This window comes from Spodoptera frugiperda, chromosome 10 (assembly GCF_023101765.2).
Source record: "Spodoptera frugiperda isolate SF20-4 chromosome 10, AGI-APGP_CSIRO_Sfru_2.0, whole genome shotgun sequence".
Taxonomy (NCBI): Eukaryota; Metazoa; Arthropoda; class Insecta; order Lepidoptera; family Noctuidae; genus Spodoptera; species Spodoptera frugiperda.
In genome coordinates this window covers 11,087,612-11,111,766 of record NC_064221.1, presented here as the reverse complement: position 1 = coordinate 11,111,766, position 24,155 = coordinate 11,087,612, and the positions used below count along the sequence as shown (strand labels likewise).

The 24,155-nt window shown below is 37.3% G+C and overlaps 1 protein-coding gene and 1 long non-coding RNA gene across 2 annotated transcripts in view; one reads left to right on the top strand and one right to left on the bottom strand.

Annotated features, from left to right (window-relative positions):
* The window catches only part of LOC118277080 (dipeptidyl aminopeptidase-like protein 6), a 262,572-nt gene that overhangs the window by 14,043 nt on the left and 224,374 nt on the right, over positions 1-24,155 (top strand). Inside the window, exon 2 of the mRNA XM_050696145.1 lies at positions 2,272-2,504. Coding sequence (XP_050552102.1) covers positions 2,439-2,504 — 66 coding nt within the window. The 5' untranslated portion in view covers positions 2,272-2,438. The remainder of the gene's footprint in view (positions 1-2,271; positions 2,505-24,155) is intronic.
* On the bottom strand, positions 22,401-23,719 carry LOC126911093 (uncharacterized). The gene is made up of 3 exons (XR_007705658.1): positions 23,552-23,719; positions 23,143-23,260; positions 22,401-22,543 (listed from the first exon to the last, which is right to left on the bottom strand). It is a non-coding gene; the product is annotated as an uncharacterized LOC126911093 (long non-coding RNA).

The following is a 24,155-nucleotide window of genomic DNA, read 5'->3' as shown; positions in this document are numbered from 1 at the left end:
TGGGTTTAAGTTGTGTGGCCCTCACTCCTCACTCCTCACTCCGGACTCCAGCGTATCGTATTATATTAGTATTCACGAAGTATCTCGAGAATTTTACTTTATTTAACATTAAAATTCCACAAAGGTTTTCAAGCTTTGTTCACTTGTTTTGTCCCTTGGATATTGCTTATTTTTTTGGGCATCTATGTCCATTTTGGAGGTCATCCCATGGATGGAAAATCAATAAAAATACTATAGCTATGTATGTATGATATTTTAAGTTTCTTTTTTATATCGTCGCGCTTTTATCCCCGAAGGCAGGCAGAGGTGCACATTATGGCACGTATTGCCACTGTAGGTTCAATGTATACCCACTTTCACAATTTATGTTGCAAGTACCATGTAATAGCAGAGAGCACATTTCCAGACTCCGTGTTACTACTGAGTTTTCGATAAATCGAAAAAAGCCCAGCAATCCTTCGCCCGACTTTGGAATCGAACCCGAAACCCTTTGCCCGGCTGTTACATTTGCAACCACTCGGCTAACGAGGCAGTGATATTTGAAGGAAGTTGTTCTTATTATACTTTACACCGCACACCATCAACTGATCCAAACTCACACAAGCTAATTAATAACATAAATAATTTATAGAACTTGGCAACAAACAACAAGTATCGTTCCTCCGCACAATTACCGAGATTTGTTAACTAAAACAAACAAACAAATTAATTAATTAAAATTTTAACAGCAAATCTGTATAATCAAGTTACCGCGAGGGCTTGTGAAACTCCCACCAAAGAGTATTATATCTTAGACACAAATACCTTCGATCGCTTTTGATATTAAAGTTATTCAGCTTAGAAGATAGTTCAATTTGAACTCTATTCCACTTGATATAAGGCTCATTTATCCCGGAGCATCTTAATAGACTTGTGAGTGTAGGGAGCGATTATGTGATGAAGTGTCAATAAAGTTACGATATTGCTCAATTTATTTGAAAGGACATGTGGCTGGCGAGGGACGCTTGGCTTGATAGGTCAGGGTATGTTATTGAAGCTAGATTATAAGAAATACTAATATATTGTCCAAAATATTTGTAGAGATAATATAAAAACTAATGGAAAAAATAAGTAATATAAACATATATTATAGTATATTGATCGATCTTTATAGTATATTTATATGTATTTGAAGCTTGTTCTAATTAAAATTCAGGAAGAATATACCTATGTGTAGCGGATAAGTAATCAGCTACGAAGCGTAGCAATCGTAGCGTTGACTGCTACGCCGTAGCAACCTCGTAGCTCGTAGCGTAATAAAATCGGCTTATTTAGCTGATTGTACCTGTGTAGTGCTACTTGTTGTGTATTCACGGTACAAGCCTCCCATTCACTGTACTACTTTATAAGGAAACTGAAAACGATTTCTATTGAATTTATTTTAATGTAAGCAACGACACGTTGAAAAAATTAAGAGAAATGTATGAGATTTCTTTAGTGTGGTGCTCAAAATATTTGAAAAGTTTAAAGTTGGTTTTATAGTAAGGTAATAAAAATGCGGTACATTTACATAAATACACATTAAAACCTAATTATTCTTAACACTTTTCTTCCTATTTTTATTTTTATTACAAATTGAGAGCATTTTGTGATCGGTTTATTTCGCCCAAAATGCAAACACACCCAGAAAACAACCGAAATATCCATAGGGATCCAGTATCATCTCTAAACAAGCAACAGTCGGGCAACAGTGTCGCAACAGTCGCGTGTCGCCATACAGTGACGGTGGCGCGCCGGCATTAGGCGCTCGCGTGACTGGCCGCAAATTGGTTTATGCAAATCTTACGGATGAGGCCTCAAACTGGTGGGAGGAGCGGCTTCCCTCACTCCCTCACATTTATATTTCTATTGAGACACAGAATTGGGTCAGTCGGAAAGAGTATTATACTAGTTTGCATACTGATTAGTGATCGCACTATTTTTGGACATCGGTCTTAATGGATGACCAAGGACGTGTGAGCTAGAAATACATCAACGAGTGCTTTTTAGTGCAATATTATTTACTCTTGTGTAAAAATAGTATTGTGATCTTTGCAAATATCTGTTACTACACATTTTTACTGATGTTATTTCCGAAACTAGTTGTGAGTAGATAAGAGGATAAGCATAACATTTCATTACCAGATTTTTCTATCCCTAATCGGCTTAGACACCTCATTTTCCTCATTTTTCCACACAACATATTTGGTGTAGTTTCCCGAAGATATGTTTATTTATTTATTTTTATCACAGCAACATTACGCACATGACGATACAATACCAAAAAGGTCTAAATAATTCAATCTGTGACAAATATAACCGTGCCGAGTACGGAATGACTTACAACAGTGCCTGAAGTAGTGAGAACTGTCCATTTTGAAATTAGTCGGATTGTAGTGTAGTAGTGTTATGTGTTCAACATGAATACGGTACAAAGCACGGGAGGGGGCCATGGGGGCTCCATGAAGAAGGATCATAAACATGAGGTGAGTTGATTTTTATTACTTACTCTTCACACTATACATCACAGCACGGGATTGACGGGTACTCTTATAGTTCCTTAATTATGGTTTACTTAGGTACGGTAACTGATTGTTGAGGTAACTTGATAAGTTTCATGTTTAATTAGGGACTCATAGTTATGATCATCAACACATTGAGCGTCATACAACCAGTTTTTAAATTGTCTCAATATTATTATATATCTTGATTTAAAATTGTAAAGTCTTATTATTAGTAATGAAATTTGTGATATGGGAAACAACTTATTAACCCCATTGGTAGGAAGGGGTCCTACCAATGGGGTTAATAATAGGTTATGGAAAACGTGTGTATTTAACACTGATGGAAAATGGTTCCCTTGGGGAACAGACAGGTGTGATTTTATTTATATGCTGTACTCATATAATATTAAAACAATATTGAATGAACGACACTATCACAATATTGACCTATATAGATATAGGTAAATACTCAAAATAAAGAAGTTATTTAAAATACAACTCAAATAAGAAAGTAATAGAATTCAAAACGACATACCTCTGTTAGTAAATAGTGAACATTTTCATAAGTAAGTTAGTAAGGAAGTTGCAGCAAGTTTCTTGTATAAATTGTATGAAATATGCACCTGCTCACACGACGCTGTACCACCGAGAGAACTTCGAACACGCTGTATGCAAGAACATATCTAACATTTAAGATATTGCACTCGACTTAATTGAATTGCAAACTTTGGAAGTTGGTTATACTCGTATGAATTTTTAGTTGTGAGAATGGACCGTAACTTCTTGTGATATGTTTGAAATTTGATTGTAAAATTATATTAAATCTATTCTGTGTGTATGAGCATTAATGCTATTTATTGTGAAATTGTTTAAGTTAGCACTTACTCTCTTAAATTGCTGATCAACATGAAACAGCTTAAAATTTAATCAGTTGTTAAATGTTTTTTTTTTTCATTCCCATGCATCAAACAAACATATATCAACAGTTATGTGGCCACTGCTAACCAAAGGCCTCTTCTCACATAGTGAAAGTTTGAGCATTAATTAATACGCTTGCTTGATTGCGTTCAAACTTATAATTAGTAATTATAAGACCAGGTTTACTCACCACGTTTTCCTTCTCCGTTTGTCAGTCCTTGGTAGATTTCGAACACGCGCCCTTAAGCATGAGAAGCGGGTGTCTTAAACCTCCAGGCCACTTCGAGACAGACTTAAATGTAACACTCAAATAATTTTATTGCATACCCAAAGACGATTTTTCAAATTCAAATCCGTTTCACCAATCATGTGCCAATCACTACGAAACAATCCTAGAAAGGCTATTACAATTAAAATAGATTAACTAACACTTTTCTCTATCCATCCATTTAAGTCGAATCGTTTGACATTAACAAATCAGACGAGTAGTCATTTGTGTTCGCTACAAAATTAAATAGTGGCGCTGTCTTAATTCAATTCTAAGGCAGACACCGTTATTAATAGGTGCTAAGGAATCCTTACAAATATACAAATGTTTTGTAATTATTTTTGTGAAAGTCGAATGAATCACTTCTGCCAGTCTGAGGGTTTAGTATATTTTTTAACGGGTTCAAAATGTTATCGCCTTTGTCCTCTGATTAGTTGGTTAATTAGAGCAGACCAATCAGAGGACATATTACGAGTTTGCTTTACGTTGAACGAGGTCGAAACGGACGGATCGGGTGGTCTAATTGGATGGCTCATTCGCACCGGCCAATCAGAGCGCGGAACTTGGTTATGTTTCGATCTCGTTAAACGTTAAACAGACTCGTACTACGTCCTCTGCAATACAAGGTAGTTAATTAATATTAATAACATGCGCCATGTTTGAATCCGCTGTAAACCGAGTCGAAGGTATTGGGTTCATAAAATAAACACCGAGTTGGACTTTGTAATCATTAAATTAATCAAATTATCCTCCGAGAGAACGGGTTCTGTAGCGGTATTGTAATTTTATGATATTTTACTTTTGATAATTTTGTTATGCGTTTAAATTGAAACGGCTTCACTAGTGTAGTAGATACAAGTATATCTCGGGTTCTATGGTCAACGTATATTAAATCAAAATCCTTAGTAACAACCCATTATAAAATCATTTGTATCATTCTTCAAGGAACTTTGCAGCCAGTCCTTACACTGTCATTAAGTTGTCATTGAGAGCTCTCATTCATTTTAAATGACAGCTACGGAGTTGAAATTGACACGTACGTAATTATACTTCGAGGTTTCTCTTACATGCATAAATGTATCATTAGAACTCGAGACGGGATATTTACCATGTTTATTAATGTCTATGAGTTTCCGATATTTCGGCACTGTTCAGTTCATCCGTGATCATGGCGCTTGCAACAATGCCCAAATGAAGTGCCAAAAAAAAGTGTCTAATTAAAGTGTTAGTGACCATGTCAGTTTAAAAACTTATATGCATAAATGTATCACTAGTAATGTGAAGAAAAAGTTTCTATGGCATGTAATGAAACCGTCATAAAAAACTGATATGAAAATTAAATTAAAACAGCCATAAAATATGGGGAATTTACCACCCAAAATACCGCTAGCAAGCTATAATATATTCAATCATAAACCACGTTTATATAACCCTGCTAAGCCGTCGCTTCTTATACGCTAAACCAATATGGCGGACATACAAAGCGCGCCAAATTACCACGCTAGGGATGTGACACACTCCACACTAAAACCAGCTGTCCACGACGCGTCATTTGACGAATGCATGCAACCTACAAACGTCTTTAGGCGGATTTGTATGAGGTGTGAATGATGCAACGTTGTCGCTCTGTGGACACAGTTGATTTTGACTGATTCTTTCTATCTAAGAAAAAGCTGTTAAAGATCTCACATCACACACGGAGAAGCTTTTGAGCATTAATCACCATACTTGCTCAATGCAGGTTGGTGATTGCTAACTTATAATTAAAAATGATAAGCCCAGGTTTCCACGCGATATTTTCCTTTACCGTTTGTGTCTAAATAATCTTAGAAAGTTCATATAACTCGGAAAAAGTCACATTAGTACTTGCTTTTATGACGATTCGAAACCACAATGTCATGCAAACGAAGCGGACGTTTCGAATCTCCAGGTCACCATAGCCTGCAAGTATTCGTATTATAATCGTCAGTTGACGAAAGCGTGCTCATGTAGTGCGGTTTGCGAGGACAATAGACGTAAAACTAATTACAGATTACTAATGCACATTCATGTTACTCATTCAGCACTAAATTTAGATTGGAGCTGTTCGTCCCATCCTCTCTGGTCCCTGTCGGTGGCAGGTATCGGCCCTGGTTTGATTCGTCTTCCAGAAAGGCCTCACGCAGGAAGCGTGAAGCCTATCGAGCCTGGGCCGATGCGGTGGTGGCACGGGATGTAAATACCAGCACTTTTAAAAAGGAGTATAACTTTGCTTCCAAGTCCTTCAAAAGAGTTATTGCAGGGGCTAAGTCTCAGTACATCGGTAGAATTGGCGAGAAGCTTGAACGCCTTCCTTCGGGAACTCGTGCGTTCTGGTCGCTCGCCAAAGCTATCGAAGGCAATTTCTGCAGGCCGTCATTTCCACCTCTGCACATGGGGGGGGATTCGTTGGCTCATGGCGCAAGGGATAAAGCCCAACTTTTGGGTAAAATCTTTGCGTCCAACTCGACACTGGATGACGGGGGCGTGGGCCGCCTGCCGTGCCGTGGTGTGGGTGGCATATGCCAGATATCCGATTCCACCAGCGCTCGGTACGTTTGGCGCTCCTGTCCCTTGATGTCCAAAAGTCGAGTGGGCCCGACGGGATTCCACCCCTTGTGTTAAAGATGTGCGCTCCGGAGTTGGCACCAGTTTTAACACGTCTTTTTCGGCTCTCTTACTTTTTAGGCGTAGTACCGAAATCCTGGAAGACGGCCTTGGTCCACCCGATCCCTAAAAAAGGCGATCGAACAAATCCGTCCAACTACAGACCGATAGCCATAACTTCCCTCTTCTCGAAAATAATGGAGTCCATTATTAACTGCCAGCTCTTGCGGTACCTAGAAGATCACCAACTACTCAATGACCGACAATACGGTTTTCGTAAAGGTCGGTCGGCTGGGGATCTTCTGGTTTACCTGACACACCGTTGGGCACAGGCGATCGAGTCTAAGGGGGAAGCGTTGGCAGTGAGCTTGGACGTGGCGAAAGCCTTCGACCGGGTTTGGCATAAAGCGCTTCTTTCGAAGCTTCCTTCCTATGGGCTTCCCGAGAAATTGTGCGAATGGGTCTCCTGCTTCCTTACAGACAGAAGCATTAAGGTCGTTGTCGACGGGGAATGCTCCGACTCTCTGTCTGTGAACGCAGGTGTCCCTCAAGGCTGCGTGCTATCACCTACCCTGTTCCTCATCCATGTCAATGATATGTTGCAAATCAGCGGCATTCATTGTTATGCGGATGACAGTACAGGTGATGCCTATTATACCGGCCGCGCTAACATTTCTCGGGAAAACGTCATCGAAAGCCGAAACAGACTTGTGTCAGAAATCGAGACTTCTTTGCAGAGAATCTCAGATTGGGGTGAACTTAATCTGGTCCAGTTTAACCCTACTAAGACACAGGTCTGCGTGTTTACCGCTAAGAAACTACCGTTGGTCGTCTCACCTCAGTTTCAAAGTACCCCTCTGACTGCCTCAGCCGGTATTGGAATACTTGGCATCAACATTTCGAGCGACGTCCAGTTCCGTGGTCATCTGGAGGATAAGGCTAAATTAGCCTCGAAAAAGCTTGGTGTGCTCAACAGATCGAGGCAGTATTTCACTCCAGCCCATCGCCTGCTTCTATATAAGGCGCAAGTTCGGCCCCATATGGAATACTGCTCTCATCTTTGGGCGGGGGCACCCCAGTACCAGCTTCATCCTCTGGACCGCGTTCAGCGGCGTGCGGTTCGGATTGTTGAGTGTCAGGAAGTTTCAAACCGACTTGACACTTTGGCAATGCGTAGAGATGTAGCTTCATTGTGCATTTTCTATCGCTTATACCACGGGGAGTGCTCTGAGGAATTGTTTGGTCTTATTCCTGCCGCTTCTTTTCGCCATCGACCCACACGACAGCATTTCCATCCCCACCATATAGATGGTTGGCAGGCCACAACTGTGCGCTTCTCGCGCAACTTTCTGCCTCGCACAGCAAAACTGTGGAATGAGCTGTCGTCGGCGGTATTTCCGAACCGATACGACCTTCAAACCTTCAAGAAAAGAGCATACTCCTTTTTAAAAAACAAAGGCCGGCAACGCACCTGTGACTCCTCTGGTGTTGCGGGTGTCCATGGGCGGCGCTGATCGCTTACCATCAGGTGACTCGTTTGCTCGTTTGCCTCCTATTTCATAAAAAAAAAAAAAAAAAAAAAAAATTGGAGTTAGTGTGATGTGGTAATGTTGGTATATGCTGGTTGTAACGCGGCTGTGTGGCACTCAAAGAGAATGTTTGGGTGGCGCACAAAGAGACGTCTGAATGAAATGTGGACGTTTGGCGTTGTTTCAATGTTTCAGGTTTTGTCACACAATGTTGTGGGTTTTTTTAAGGAATGTGTTGTTTGAAATGTTTTGAGTGGTTGGCTCGTAATTGGATGGGTTAACTTTTTTATGATAAGCCGGTAAACGAGCAGACGGAACATCTGATGGTAAGCAATCTCCACCACCCATGGACACGAAGTAGGTTAAAACCTTGCGGCAAATTTTCGTATGGAACATACTCACGAACAAAATTATAATTTATTGTTTTATCCATAGAGGCGATTCTATATTTATCCTGCCTGTTCCATGCGCAGCGTCTGAAACAGTCCTTTTCTTCGTTTTTCATTTATTACACATGATCGGTATGAGATGTAAAAGTCTTTATCACTTTTCCATTAAGATTCTTTGAGATAATTTAACATTCAGATATTTACTTATTAAAAAAGTGGTTTTGTAAAAGCAATTTACATCTTCCACAAACGTTAAAGGTATGGATAGATACACGGTATATGTATTTATTTATTTATCATTTATGTACATCACACAACAGATAATATTAAGAAGGACAACACATTAAACTCAGACCAATTATTAGGATGATTTTATGCCGAAGCAAGAGGATTAGGCTTCGAATATTTAACAGAGACACTCTAAGAAGCTAACAATATAATCCATCAACATAAACACCGGTGTTTAAGGAGTTAAAGCATGAGGTACAAAGGTATATTTATTCATCGAAGTTCCAAACTTCGTTTCCACTTACCTGTCATAAAATTTAACGATTCCGTGACTTGCGATTCGGTAAAACAATAAACTAAATTACTAATTTAAAATTCATCGATAAATGGCAGAATATCTCGACTACGCCGGCCCATCACTAGCTAGTACGAATATGTATATTGTAATGACACAGAGTATAATATTCAGTAGGACAGTTACAATAATTTTATTTCATTGGCTCACTGTTTTTATCACTATAACATTGGCACAACAAATTCAAGACTTTGTAATGTAAATATTCTGATATAACAGACTCGATTACCATTATAAAATAATGTTTTATAAAATCGCTTATGTTTAGTGAAAATACATGTATGATGACTTTGTTTCTATGTAGCATAAGCAATTATACGTTTAATATATGTTTGTAAGAATTGAAGAATTAAGAGATTTATGATACTATGAATAATTACAGATGTAATAATATGCAGTGTCTGCTACCTTTTGTGATTTTTTTTGAGGCTGGTAAATCATCCTATGACTTTTCTCGCCCTGAACGAGGTGAGAGGGAATGTCAGACTCTTACTGACTAAAAGTCTCCCCGTTTTACTTCTGGGTATCAAGCCGGAGCCCCGGTAAACCCGTTAAGTAGTCCGCAGCTCCGAGTTAAGCATCAGCACTACTGGGCCCCACTGTGGTGGTCTGATAATAAAAAAACTTACCTATATAAAATATGAAACAATGGTGTTTGTTCAAAGTAAAACTTTTCTACATCTACATTAATATTTCATATCAATATCGCGTGTCGGTGTATCAGGAATAAATCCAAGTATTTGCATTTGTTACTTAAATGTATGGCGCTTAGGAATATTAATGTACCAGCCTTAGTGTTTGATGGTATACAGAAACTAAGGTGACACGTCACAAGGAATAGCTACTGACATAAGCAACTGCACATCAAGCTATTCTAATATCTACAAAAGATTTTCTACCTTATCGCTTTGAAGTAGGGTTGAAAATGTCTTAAAGATGTTTGACTATTTCGGGTAATATGATGTGCTTGTCTGTACTGCGGTACAAACTAAGCGGATTTATATTTTTTTGTAGTTTATAAGCGGATAATAGATGCCGTATAAACATCACATTTGAACATAGTTTTTAATGTCATGGTCATAGAATTTATTTTTGAAAGTTTCCGTTGATTATTTAAGTTGTATTTATTGTACGGGTTATTTCTGCTATGAAGCCTTTATTTTCGAGGTCGAAGTGGTAATAGTGGATTGTAAATAAATATTAAACTATTAACGAGACTGTCTAGTTAGTTTAGTGGTTGTAAATATGACTGCTGAGCCACGGATGTCTCGAATTAATACGCTCAATTACACACACACATACACACACGCACATACACATAACGTCACGCCTTTTATCCCCGAAGAGGTAGATAGAGGCACGTAATGCCACTATATAATATACACCCACTTTTCACCCAGGCTCATGTAATAAGGGGTAAGCCTATTGCCATATTCCAGACTCCGTGCTACAACTGAGTAATTTTCAAAAAACCAAAAAAAAGCGAAGTAATACTTTGCCCGACCCGGGAATTGAACCCGAGACCCCTTTATCACACTTACAACCACTCGAACAACAAGGCACCCAAATAATCAAAGACACAACAAAATCCACATAACATTTGTACTGAATAAAATTTGTTTGTGCCAACAAAAAAAAAGGTTGGGCCCTAAAACGAAACAGACAAATCGAGGTATCAAATTCAGGACGTGCGGCATTTTAACACACCCTGTGGTATTCGCGCCGTGTCGTAGAGCAACCCACGCGTGATACGTTTCCTTGGGAACGGAATAAAATATCTGCGAGTGAGCAAAATAAATAAATTGGACATTTCAATACAGATGAATATTTTATTTCATGGAATTACTTGTTTCTTATTTTTTCTACATTTCTTGTAATTTGGTATTCATAAAATTATCCGAGTTGGTCGAATGTTTCAAGAAAGGAGATTGACCGTTCTGGACCAAATGCTGCCCAAACATGAGGACACTTTAATTTGTTTCCTTACATGAATAGATATAAAAAAAATATATCGAGGGGTAACGGGCTATTTGGTTTAAGCGACATTTTTGCAACTTTACAGGAGAGCCTTTTAAAGTTTAAAATTTCGAAATAAAATTCATAACAAAAAAACTTCTGCAGTTATTTAAACGGGGTAAACTGCATTGAAATTTAATTAAAAATATCTAGTTGTTGATGCTAATACCAAATAAAGCGGACCTTTATTTACAAAGATAAATGTCGCTTAATACAACTTGCCCTTTTTTAGAGACAGGAAAAACGATTTAAGTGACTTCATAACTACAACTGGCTACAGGGGAAAAAGTTAAGCGACAACGCATTCTATTTACGGAGTAAGCCAAAAGGTATGAAGTAACGAAACCCAAAATTAGTAGAAGCAAGCTATTTATCTTAACTACCAATTTAGATTCAAATGACTGTCAGGCTAAATTACTTATGTGACATATAATGGCTGATAAAACAACCAGGATATTTTGCAATCACCGAAAATTTCAGGTGCTTACATTGAATAAATGAATAAATAAACACACAACATAAATAATCAATCAAAGTATTTATTTAGAGTAATTATTATTACAACAGTCTCACTAGGAACATCAATTATACTAATTTACTTTTCAGTCTTAATCAGCAAAATTAGGTACATTAGTATTTTGTATGATAATTAAGTAAAATCAGCCTCAATGTAGGAACATCGACTATAATTATTTATTAGCTATTCATTCTGAACAAAAACGAGTATTTGATTCAAGTAGCACCCGGCGTGGAAAATAGATGCAGCTAAAAGAGTTTAAGCGACGACCCGTATCGTATTTAGGTGACGGACAAATGGTTTAAGCGACATCACACCGTGTGATTAGGGAAGACAAAATGATTCAAGTTACTTCTTAACAAAATTTAGTAACAGGAAAAACGCTTTAACTCTTATTTACTTATTTATGAGAGATAGGGTGACTGGTTTATGTCACAGTTATTTATATGATGGTATAGTTCAAGTACATGATTTAATAAAAAATGCAAAATCCACGTCGTTTAATACACTGCCACTTTGGAAACGACACGAAAATAGTATTGTTTGAAACGCCAAAAAAGTGCTTCGATTTTAATGAAACCGGCATCATTCGACGGAGAAAAATTCGCTGATTCCAAATATGTATATAACTCAATATCACCCAAAATGTCGCTTAAACCAAATAGCCCGTTACCCCTCGATATAATAAAAAAATCTGCCACGGATTTCAAAATAAATAAATAAATAAATCCTGGACATCTCACACCAATTATTTAGTCCTAAACATGGCATAGCTCGTATTACAGGGATCTAAATAACGGATATAACACATAAATAAGAATGTGAACAAGTAACAACAAGTCTTATTTTATGGCTTTTGGTATTTTGTTAGTTTTTGAACGTTTACGAGGTTTACGTAAAAATAAAATATTATCCTACTTATTCTAGCTCGCGAGGTCTGGTCTTTTGGGGTGGGCTAGGCACCAAGACGTTGTGAGACGCCCTGCTTTATTTTTAGATAGAATAATCTTAGACGACAATGATGATGACGATTGATTATATTAGTGCCTACATGAGGTATTATAACATAGGGTATCATTTTTGTTATGTTCATCATCTCTGTAAACCTATTTTTTTTCAAATAAACCCCTTGTTTATAATATATCGTCTTTTATTTTAAAAATAAGCTGTTGGTTATTATTTTTTTGTTAATGTAAGACCTCTACATTCAATTTTTTTTCTCAAAACTCCTCGGATAGATTTTGAAGTGCTCTGAGTTACGGACTTGTATTAATCTAAGGTACATTGTGCACTATGTTTCAATGTTGGGCGACACTTGGTCCAACGTCCATACATAGATGGTCAATGTCCTTTCTGGACAAGATAAATATTATTGGATATATTAGGATGTTAACACACCAATCGATGGTAGATTGAATTAATCGACGTTGATCGATAGTTTCTACCATACCAATCGATCGATAACCGAAAAATGCCATCGATCGATGGTAGCAACAACAAGCGTTCTCTTGTAAATACATTTCGATCGATTGGTTAGTCGACCGATTTCTGTCGATCAATTTAAACCACCACACCAATCTATCAACGTCGACTGATATTGACCAATAGCGTCGATCGACAGAAGAAAGGTGTGGTAACACTCTTAGGTTTTCGAAAATTCCTGATACCACGGACTTTGTTATAACTATGACACTCACCATGTTACATAGAACTACTAACATAACTAACAAAAATATACATACGGCGTGTAACATAAGCACATTTGAAAAACAAAAGACATTATGCCAGCCAAGTAGGTGTAATTTAAGTCCACCCCCATCCACCTCTTAGTAAAATACAAGGCGGAAACAACATTAAAGTACTTTTTATTCGCGTAGCGTGGCCGCAGCCGCAACATAACTTAGTATGCACTACATTTAACTTAACCTTAAGTAAAGCCTTAACTTATAATTTCTTGCAGCTAAACCTTGAGCTACACTATAAAGTACAGCCAGTTTTTGCTTACAACTATTAAAATAAAAGTACTGATTCGTGTTTCCTTGCATGCAAATAATAGGTTCAGGGTGAGAGGAAATGTACTGAAAGAATTATATGTATGTAAACGTTTACATGTTATAAAAATAGTAGACATTTTTAACGTGAGTGAGCCGTTTCGTCGCCAATGGAGCGACTCGACCGGAGTGATACCACGGCCTCACAAAACACCGACGTGAAACAACGCTTGCATTATTTTCAGCCGTGTGAGTGAGATTACTAGAGGTCCAAATCTAACCTCCTTCCGACCTTCAAACCCCTTACAGCCCTGCAACGGTCTTATAACGCCTCTTGTGTTGAGGGTGTCCATGGGTAGCTTCGACTGCTTACCATCAGGTGATCAGTCTACTCATATACTACCATGTACTATAAAAATGCGAGAAATATTTGCAACATAAAGGTAGGTCTACATGAAAGTATAACAATGTCCCCGTGTCACGCTCGGCTCCACACATAATATCTGTTTATCATACGATTACTATGAAGCTTGTGTTGATAGCGTGCGTGTCAATTGATAGCCTCATTATATCTGTGGTGATACAGTTTATAGCTGCTAGTTTACGTGGTGACATATTATAGTGTTTTCAAATTAAATTATTCGTAATTATTATGTTTTTCGGCTTACTCACGTAATTATTTGACGAGGAACTTGTGTAGTAATTAGCTGCTAACAAAGTAATTCGGCATTTTTGGGTACTCCTGATACAAAACCTTATCTTTCTTGTAACTCAAAATGTTATGTGTATATTTTATACAGTTTAATAATATTTGCCAGAAAGTACTTTCAACGTAAATTCTGGTGGATTCTAGCGCATTTTACTAACACTTGAAGTTCTAACAACATAGGTTCTTCTGCACCCTTAAACTGAACTAAAAACTATACCAATACACCCCCTACTCACTTACTATCGTAGCTTTATAACCCCACTACAATACACCAACATGCTAATCACACATCTATATTCAGCTTGCAGACATACAGCCAGAGATTGCACAATTAAACGCAGCGACTCAATTGGCCATATATAGCTCGGCCCGCAGCTCAATTGTTCGCATGCAATGCTCAAGACAGATCGCTTCTATCTGCATGCTCGAGATAGTGCTTTGTGGGTACAGTCGCCAATGTAAGTGCTTGATCAGTTTCAAAACAATTAAAGTTTGCAGCTGAAAATTTTAACATGTTCACTCTTTTTGTGAGGGAGATTATCAAATCAATTATTAATGACTCTTATTTTTTTAATGACGGGGAAATCCTTTTAAATGCCTCTAGCTACCCTAGACACGTGTAAGGGGCACCGAGTCCTCTTAGTGGATTTGCTCCGGAGCCCCAACAACGCCTGTTACGGCACATCCCTAAGAAGACGTGCGACTCCCATGAGCCTCACTGTGAAAGTTGCATGGCAGCACGTAACCATTGTGTCACCGTATTTACTGAGGTTAATGACTCATCTCGCTCTGATTGAGAGTGACGAAGTATGATACTCTAACTAACTAAAAACTACAACGGTCCAACTGCTGTTTTGAACTGGAACCCTGGTAACTCTTGCGGTTTTCCACTCTGAAGATCAATGAAACATCTGTTATTTTCAAGCAAAAGACGGATTTTTTATAGTTTTCCTAGTCCAAAGTTTAAAGCACTTACCAAGTTTATTGGCGGATGAAACCTTGGTAGCCAAAGCTGGAATTCAATCACACACAAGAGACCTTTGGTCAGCAGTGGCCGCTTGTAGGCTGTTGATGATGATGATGATAGTCAAGAACTGCATTGGTCGACTGTATCTACTAACGAGTGAGTAGAAACACACGACCAGAGAATTGTGGCGGGCACGCTCCGAGCAGTGAATTGTCTGCAATGAATAGGTTAAACTGGGCGATAGCAATTTGAATGGCCGATGCGTCGCTGGCTCGTAATTTGAATTTAAATTATAGACTATGTGGCCATTGGCAGATAGTACTCGTATTTGCGCTTAACATAGCTTATCGTCACGCCTTTTATCCCTGAAGGGGTAGGTAGAGATGCACATTATGGCACGGATTGCCACTGTACAATGTACACCCACTTTTCACAATTTATGTTGTAAGTCCCATGTAATAGGTGGCATATACCGGGCACATTTCCAGTCTCTGTGCTTCTACTGAGAAATTGCCGAAAAACCGAAAAAAGCCTAGCAATACTTCGCCCGACCCGGGAATCGAACCCAAGACCCCTTGCCCTGCAGTCGCACTTGCAACCAATCGGCCAACGAAGCAGTCTTTGCTTTGAAAAGTACTTAGAAATGCTGCTCCAATCAATTTTATAGCTTGGTAGAAGAACTAAACAACCCAAGGGGATAACTTGTTCTAAAAATCAGTATCTAGTTATTATATTAAGAGAATTAGAAAATTCTATAAAATTTCACCACTGCCAGCCATCACGTGTTTGGTGTAGGTTTTGGGTTACAAAAATCTCATTACAGCCTGATGGCTGGACTAGTGTCCCTAAATACAAACTGAAAACGTGACTGTTCTATTATTACTATTCATTTTAATAATAAAAGCCATACTTATTATATCGTATACTTCGTCATTCGATTTTGGAACTAATTCCAAAATTAAATTAAGTCGAAGATCCAACTGCAGCTATACTTGTTAGGCCCAGCATACACTGTTGAAGAAGCGTCAAAGATACTGAGAATAAATCAATTGAAAGTAAACTTAACTACTATGAAATACGAATGAAAACGGTATGCTTTTGACTTTGACTTTAAAGAAGTTTAACAACACACCGCGCACCTGGTATCTTTGGCATGACGTTTGTTCGCCGCGCATCCTCCAGTATTGCCGCCCTGGACTTTATAGTGTACCAAAATGGGCATTTGATTTTAGACTTTATTCCAAAACAAATTAAAAGTTGAAGATCCAGTTGACATCTACACAATAGCGGCTATAATCAGAATAGTAATAGTATTTTAGTGTTAAGTAGAGAATGACCATCGGTTGGCAATTAGCCAACAACTAGACATTATTGTAATTAGAATAGTTCCCATTAATTGGGCTTACATCCTATTGGCTACCGGAATAGTATAGCTTTAGCCTAGTTTAGCAATAGTTACGCATAGTGTGGACAATTGGCTTAATTAGTGCTTTATGAAATGTGTTTGGTTTCCGTGCATTAGTATAATTATGATACTTAAATCTTTTCTAGTACTAGAAAAATAAGCGAGCAGACGGATTACCTGATGGTAAGCAATAAGCGCTGCCCATAGACACCCGCAAGACCAAAGGAGTTACAAATACGTTGACTCGATCTGTTAGACCGTGGTAAAATACTCATCATACGATGTAGTTGTGTATTTTTATATATTAAAAATAAAACGTTGCCCCACACCTTTTTATAGATTTTCTCCTGTACCGTTGGTGCTATTGCAAACATACAATTTCACATGTACATGACAGACCCGAAACAGCAATTTGTGGATCACACAAAGAATTGCTCCGTGCGGCAATCGAACCTGCAAAACGTTGCACCACCGCCGGTTGCCTAGCCACTGTTCCAACCGTACAGTCAGTAAATAATATGTACATAGTACTATTACACAGTAACAAAATTATTAACTACATTTTACATCATCTGCCTCTACCAAACGGCCCGTTGTTCAACGACCATTGTCCCACTCTAGATATATACAGCGTGTAACAAAATACCCATATACATCAAGAAGCCCTGATGAATACAGGTTGAATAGAATCTCTATACAAAGTTTCAGCTTAAAATACGTTTAAAAAAAAATAGTACCAAATACTTGGTATCGCATAGTTCTTGATTTCAAATCATACAAACGTGTCACAACACTACAGGGATCACTCGCTAATATTACGAAACATTTCTTCTGTAAATCTGATCGCCTAGTACCTGTCTACCTAATTATGATACGCGCGTCGGCGCGATTTGAAAAATTCATAACTTGGTACCATGAAAACATGAGTTTAAAAAACTTCCCGTATCGTTTGTTATGTTATATAGAAACCGTGCACTTAATATGTATACCCCCTTTTTGTTACACCTTGTATATGTATGTACTTAGGTACAGAGCCAGGCCTGGTAGGCTCCCCGCGTGATAATCACCTCGATCTGCTTCCACTCCGCCATTAATTGTCTGCCAGGCATTTGTTAAATGCCAGCTTTACTAATGTCTAGTAATTAGTATAGGTTCCAGTCTATGTAGACTGACTAGGCTGTTAAGTATAATATTTTAGGGTCTCGTTTGTCTCCTAGTTGTGTTGGTGTTGTAATTTGGATTTACTGGTTAATTAATTAGGTAGATTTTTCAATTCCGTAATCGTCAATAGTTTTGTTTCACTTTAAAACTAAAAAGTAGAAGTCTTAAGCACGAATGGGCCGGCTCGACCGGAGCGATATCACGGCCTCACAGAAAACTGACGTGAAACATCATCCCTTTCCAATCTTTCCAACCCTCGACTCCCCAACAACCCTTAAATTCCTAACCCCCAAAAGGCCGGCAACGCACATGTAACGCCTCTGGTGTCCATGGGCGGCGGCGATTGCTTACCATCAAGTGATCCGGCTGCTCGATTACCAACTTATACCATAAAAAAACAGAACTAAAACTTTAAACCTAAAAAGAAGAACTCTTAAAAAGCTCCAATTTGACATATGAAATTAAATAAAATCAACAATCTACAAGTAACTCGCGTCGCTAGTTACCCACGTACTCATATTATATGTTACAAATCCAATCACACAAATTAATCCCTGACACATACAGTAAACAATCACAATAATTAATTAATCTTAATCACCACATCTCACTTACATCGGTGATTCCCGATCGCGCACTAATCACTAATCACACGTCGCCGTCGTCAGTAATTACCTATTATAGAGGCGATTAATTAATTGCCTTCAAACACATTTGCTATATGCTGTATGTGTTACTAGTATTTCTATATAGCCTTTATATTATATCTAGGTTTTGCCTGTGGTTTCACTCGCTCTCTTTTAAGGAGTTGGGAGTAAAACAAAAGATATGATGCGTGATTTTTTTTTTAGTCATAAATAGTACCTTTTTTAAGGGGGGATCCAATGACTTCTTTCGCCTTGTGCGAGGCGAGAGGGAGTGTCAGACTCTTACTGACTAAAAACCACCCCGTTCCTACTCCTGATTTTCGAGCCGGAGCCCCGGTAAGCCCGCTAGGCCTACCTAGATCCAGAGCTGGGGCCTACCCCAGCTCTGGATCTTTCTACCTCAAAAGTAGTGAAACACGACACACAAACTTCCACATAATACATACATACATACATACAGGTCAAACTAAGAACCTCCTTTTTTTAAGGTCAGTTAAAAACTATATTTGCAAGCGCATTTACATGCAATATGTGGTGGTGAGGCAATCAAGTCAGTCACCTGTAGACAGCATCCTTGTGGCTGCGTCTCACCGCATCTGTTGAATGCACGCGTGTATGCCGCAGACATTACCTGACGCTCATATTGTGACGTCATATCATGTGTCTGATGTGTAGGCTATTGTGTGTACAAGTACTGAGGAGGTAGACTGTGGTCGATAGAAACTTCTGTACCGACAGTAAAAAGTGATATAATATATACCTAGATCAGTTTTGATATTCTCTCGTTAAAGTGATAAAAAAATTGCTACATAATTATTTCATCATAGAGGTATAAGCTAAAGGGTATAAGTAATAAAGCATAATATAATAATGATGTTGATTGAAATGTATTCCTGTGAACGGGTCGAGAGAATCTCAACTAGTTTCAAAACACCCCGGGACTCATATCAACTACTTACGCAGCGGATGACAAAGTGTACGCCTTAGGAGATTGTGTCATAACAAATCTTCATATTTGATGAATTTATTGTGACTATGAATTTATTTTGACTAAAAAACAAAACATTATAAATTTTTTGGGTTCAATATTTTCTTGACTTTAACTAATCTTCATGTATTGTATCACATTGCTATCCCAAACATAACATAAATTATTACAACTAGGTCCCTACTCATGTTCCCGTGTACCAACAGGCCAACACCCGATACTCTGACTTACGAGCAAACTAATTAACAGCTTGTTAGTTTTTTGATTATCTATTTATTACACTTTCGCTTACTTTGTTACTCATGGTGAGGTTAAAGTTTCCCTCCACGGTAAAAGAATACATGATCATGTATTAGGGTGGCCGCTTTTCCATCAGAGATATGCTATGTAACTATGCTACGAAGATGTAATAGCTACGCTGTGTAAACTATGTGACCGTTTCCACTGATACTAAGCTATATAGCTGTGCGAGGAAAATGCGCAGCTTGAGTATACAGTGTATTGTTGTAGGGAAGCCATCCATAGCACGTACCTTTCCATATAAAAAAACATCATTTAGATGAGTCCGTTTCCACCAGTGCTAATGCAATGAAATAACCGTTCAAAGCTACAAAAAACAGAGGAAGAAATCTTCGACACAAAATAATAGTGACACGTCACAACCTTTAACATTTCTCCTCATACTCCATTCCTCATACGTTTCCAAAACAAAGAATTTTAATTAAAAAGGTATTTCAGTCGGCAGCCGGTATGCTTTGCGCACTTGTTAATCATCATACATTCAGCATTCCGTTTCATAAACCTCTGAAATTTTCAGTAATGTTAATGTTTGAATTAATTACATCACTTCATGCTTTACTCTACGAATGTCATTTGCTTTTAATTTTGTATTAAAATCTTCTTGTCGTTTTAATTATAAGTTATTTTATCAACTGGATATCTGAAAAAAATAAAATCGAAAAAACTACAGAGCGACACCAGCAATTTATACTACGCTAACTCAAAATTTGGAAAAAACCGTTTTTTTATGCCAAGGTGCTTAAAATGTGTTTTTACATACGTCATAAAAAATTGAGAAGAAATATGCAAAAATAAGAAAGTTACAAATCTTATAAAACGCTAAGTAAAGGTACTTTTTGAAATCACTCGATTTATATTACGCCAACTATTATTAGCGGAGTGTGCGCGGGGATCACTTTGGTCAAAGACCGTGCAACACTGCACTAACTAATAGTTAGCGTAGTTTAGTGCGTTCGTGTGTATACTTGTTCGTTTGTAAAATGAACGACTTAGCGACTTTTACATAGTAAATACTTATGTGTTAACGTATTAATTAGTTTATTAATGGTACGTTGACTATTCTTTTTGTAAGTAAGTACATGTTCTTTATAAAAATATTGAAATATGCATCAGATGATTGATCATGCACTACGACCTCCCGTACTACACTACGCTAACATAAGTTAGACGTGTATAAGATGTAAAATTTTTTTGATGAATTACGTTTATATACGGCTAACTTGCACAAATCAAAAAATATAAATAATTAAGGAAATATAAATATGAGATATTACAATGAATAAATTAAATGGTTCCAGCATACGAAATTTCAAAAAAGTATCTTAATTAATGTAAAAGTTATCACGTTTTTCCCTTTAAACGCCTCTACTGTAAAGTACGATTTTTTGAGTTAGCGTAGTATACATTGCTGGTGTCGAGGGTCTCGTGTATGTGTCTCAAGGCAACGCGAAATAATATAAGGTTTTGAGATGGTTTCAGTTTTTTGAAACAAAATACAAATGGCACAAAATAAGTGTATATTACACATTAATTGCCACGTAGGTCACCGGTGACCGGAGTCAGCAGAGGACTTGCCTTCAACAGTTTTCTGATGGCATTAAAAACCAAATTTTATTCGAACGGCAATTTAACTATTACAGAGAGCTTAGTACGAGTCTGTTATTTGCAAGCGCGTTCGGCGCTTTGATTGGTTGGTTCATTCGCGTTGGCCAATTAGAGCGCTGAACGCGTCGGTCAACGTAAAGCAAACTCGTACTAAGGATAAATGTACTGTTCATTAATTTCATAAAAATAACCGCCAAAAAAAACACAGCACTCGACACTCTTTGTTCTTTTTAACCCATTTTTTGCAATAAAAGCGCTTCTCCCATTGTTTGCACATCCAAGTGTCAAATTGCATGAAGTCTTAAATGGTTCCCGGTGCGAGTAAAATATGGCCGACAGCAACTGCAGTGCATTTTAAAACAAAAACTCGCCGAAATTGTTGAAACATTTTCAATAACAATATATTTTGTTGAAATCTGTAATATCGAGTTGAAAGTAATAGTAGACGTTTGTAAACAGATTGCTGGAAATACAATTTGTATTGAAGACAAAAATTATCCTGAAATAAGATATTAACACGTACATAGATAGAATTTAACTTGTGAGGGAGATATCAGGAATAAAATTCGAATTATGTATTAAATTTTGAACATAGTAAACTTGATTGTAAATAAAATGAAACAAAAACAAACGCACTAGCCTTCCTACAATTTCCTACAAGTTCCCCTTGGTTTACTGGAATCTCATTATCCAGTCCTGACCTGGTGGGAATGGGACCTTTCCAACAAAAGAAGGATCATCAAAATCCTTTTACAAATGCTGGAGTAATCGCATAACATATCTATATACAAAAAACATAGACGAATTGAGAACCTCCTTCTTTTTGAGAAGTCGGTTATGATTATTTCTCGTATTCTATCAAAATCGTAATAAAACACATCTTGTGTCGCGTAGATCTGTGCTCGCGGCATACTACGGGTTCAAAAGAAGAAAAAAATATAGAAATTATGTACCCTCACATTTATTTAATAACATCATACACTCTAAAATGAATACATAAGAACTAAACATTTAAAAAAAAACTAAAATTATTAAAACACAATAATATTCTATTCTCTGTATGACATAGCACCATTAAAAGAACATCCGTTAAATAAAATATCAATGTTCTAGAAATAAATAAAATTCAAGCGTTTGTATAAAATATAGTCGAGTTATATTTATGAAAGTTAGATAAAGATACCTAACTAAAAAGAACTAAAAACACTATATATTTAATTACTTTTCTATCCAAAATATGTTTATAAGTTATAAGCTTATTTATCTAAACTACTAGGGAATCAGAAGTAGTAAGAAGTTGTTTAGATTTCCTATCTTCTTCTCGAATAGAAGAATACTATTTAATGGGCGCCTGTCTTCTGCACTCTCCGTCATACAACTTCTGCTGCCGCGCACAGGTCATACTGTGAACAAAGAAGGAACTTCTTTAAAAAAGTTTGTAAATAGCCTTCTTGGTTAAGTGGTTGTTAATGTGACTATGGTACAAACAAAAGTACCTAATCGTATATACCCTATCGTTTCAAAAGTACCTAAGTATTTTATGGTTTAATTGGAATAAATGATTTACCTTTGACATATCGTGATTTGGCCCCCTGGTTAGATTAAGAGAGTTTTTATGAAAACTATTATACAATGACTATAAAATCATCGATTTTTTATAAAAGTGTATAAGTATCGAGACAAGTAACTGTTCTTATATTTTTTGTTCTTTAAATCTCAACTACAAATCAGAGGATTGTAGAGGACCTACGTAAAAATAACAGATAATCCCCAACAACCTTCAAATTCGTCACCCCAAAAGGCTGGCAACACACTTGTAACGCCTGGTGTTTCGGATGTTAATTAGCAGTGCCGACTGCTTACAAATTAAATCATTTATTCGCAATTAACATTACGTCCGTTTATTTACCGTGCATTGAATCTTCTACTGATATAATCTCTTTCTAATGAGTCCAAGGCTATTTTCTAGGTTGTACGTAAGAAACATATAAAAACTACATACGTGCATTCATTAGGGTAGGTCCGCATGTCTCTGGCGCAGACAGGCACGAAGTCGTCGGGACAGTCGCATCTTTGTGCACTCGTTTGTAGCACGAACACTGCCAGTATAGCTGCTAGCACTGGAAATAGATGATTATGTCATAGGAGTTGTTTAACAGTAGATCTATGAAGATATGAGATTAATAGGTGTTATTAAAAGGCCTTAAAATTTACTCTTTAGTTGAATACTACGATTGTATTGAGTGTAGTGGTTTCGATTCCAATGTCAGCCAAAAAACAATTAACGGATTCTTTATTGGCAATCACATTACATGACATGTAAGATAAATGTCGAAATATTCGTGTCACACACACACACACACATACACACACAATATGTCAAAGTCCGAATAATATAAAAGAACACTCACCAAAGAAGTATTTCATGTTTGTATCTGGCTTCTCAACCCACAACTAGTGAAGAACTGATGGTTAATTAACAAATTTTCCAGGTTTTATACACACGAGCTACTTCAGTAATGTCAACACGCTGTACGTAGACACACACGTGGATGCCACAATATTTTGCCTAGATGTGGCTAGTTGACACAAACACGGTCGTATTACGTCATTGGAGAAGGCATATCTAGTAATGGGTATAATAGTGTTACAACTACAGCGGGTTGGTATAATAATATTTAGCGAAATATTTTTTTGGATAGGTATGGTTAATATTTGAGCCTTTATTTCATCTATTTTTCTTTGAAAAGGTTAAAAGAACCAGCTCATGTGATGAATAAATGAGATTAAAACACCACGAGAGCTGGTGTCTATGCCAGATTTAAGACTGATTAGATACATAGTAGAACCTAAGAAAGTGAATTCAGTTTTAAAATATTTTGATAGGCAAATCACAGCCAGACTTAAAACAATGATTTGTGAATTAAACAATTTAATGTTCTGTGTGAGAATCAAATTAGCGATCACTTCTCACCTAGCGTGAATATTGAAATTTTTAGACGGTTTTTTAATAGT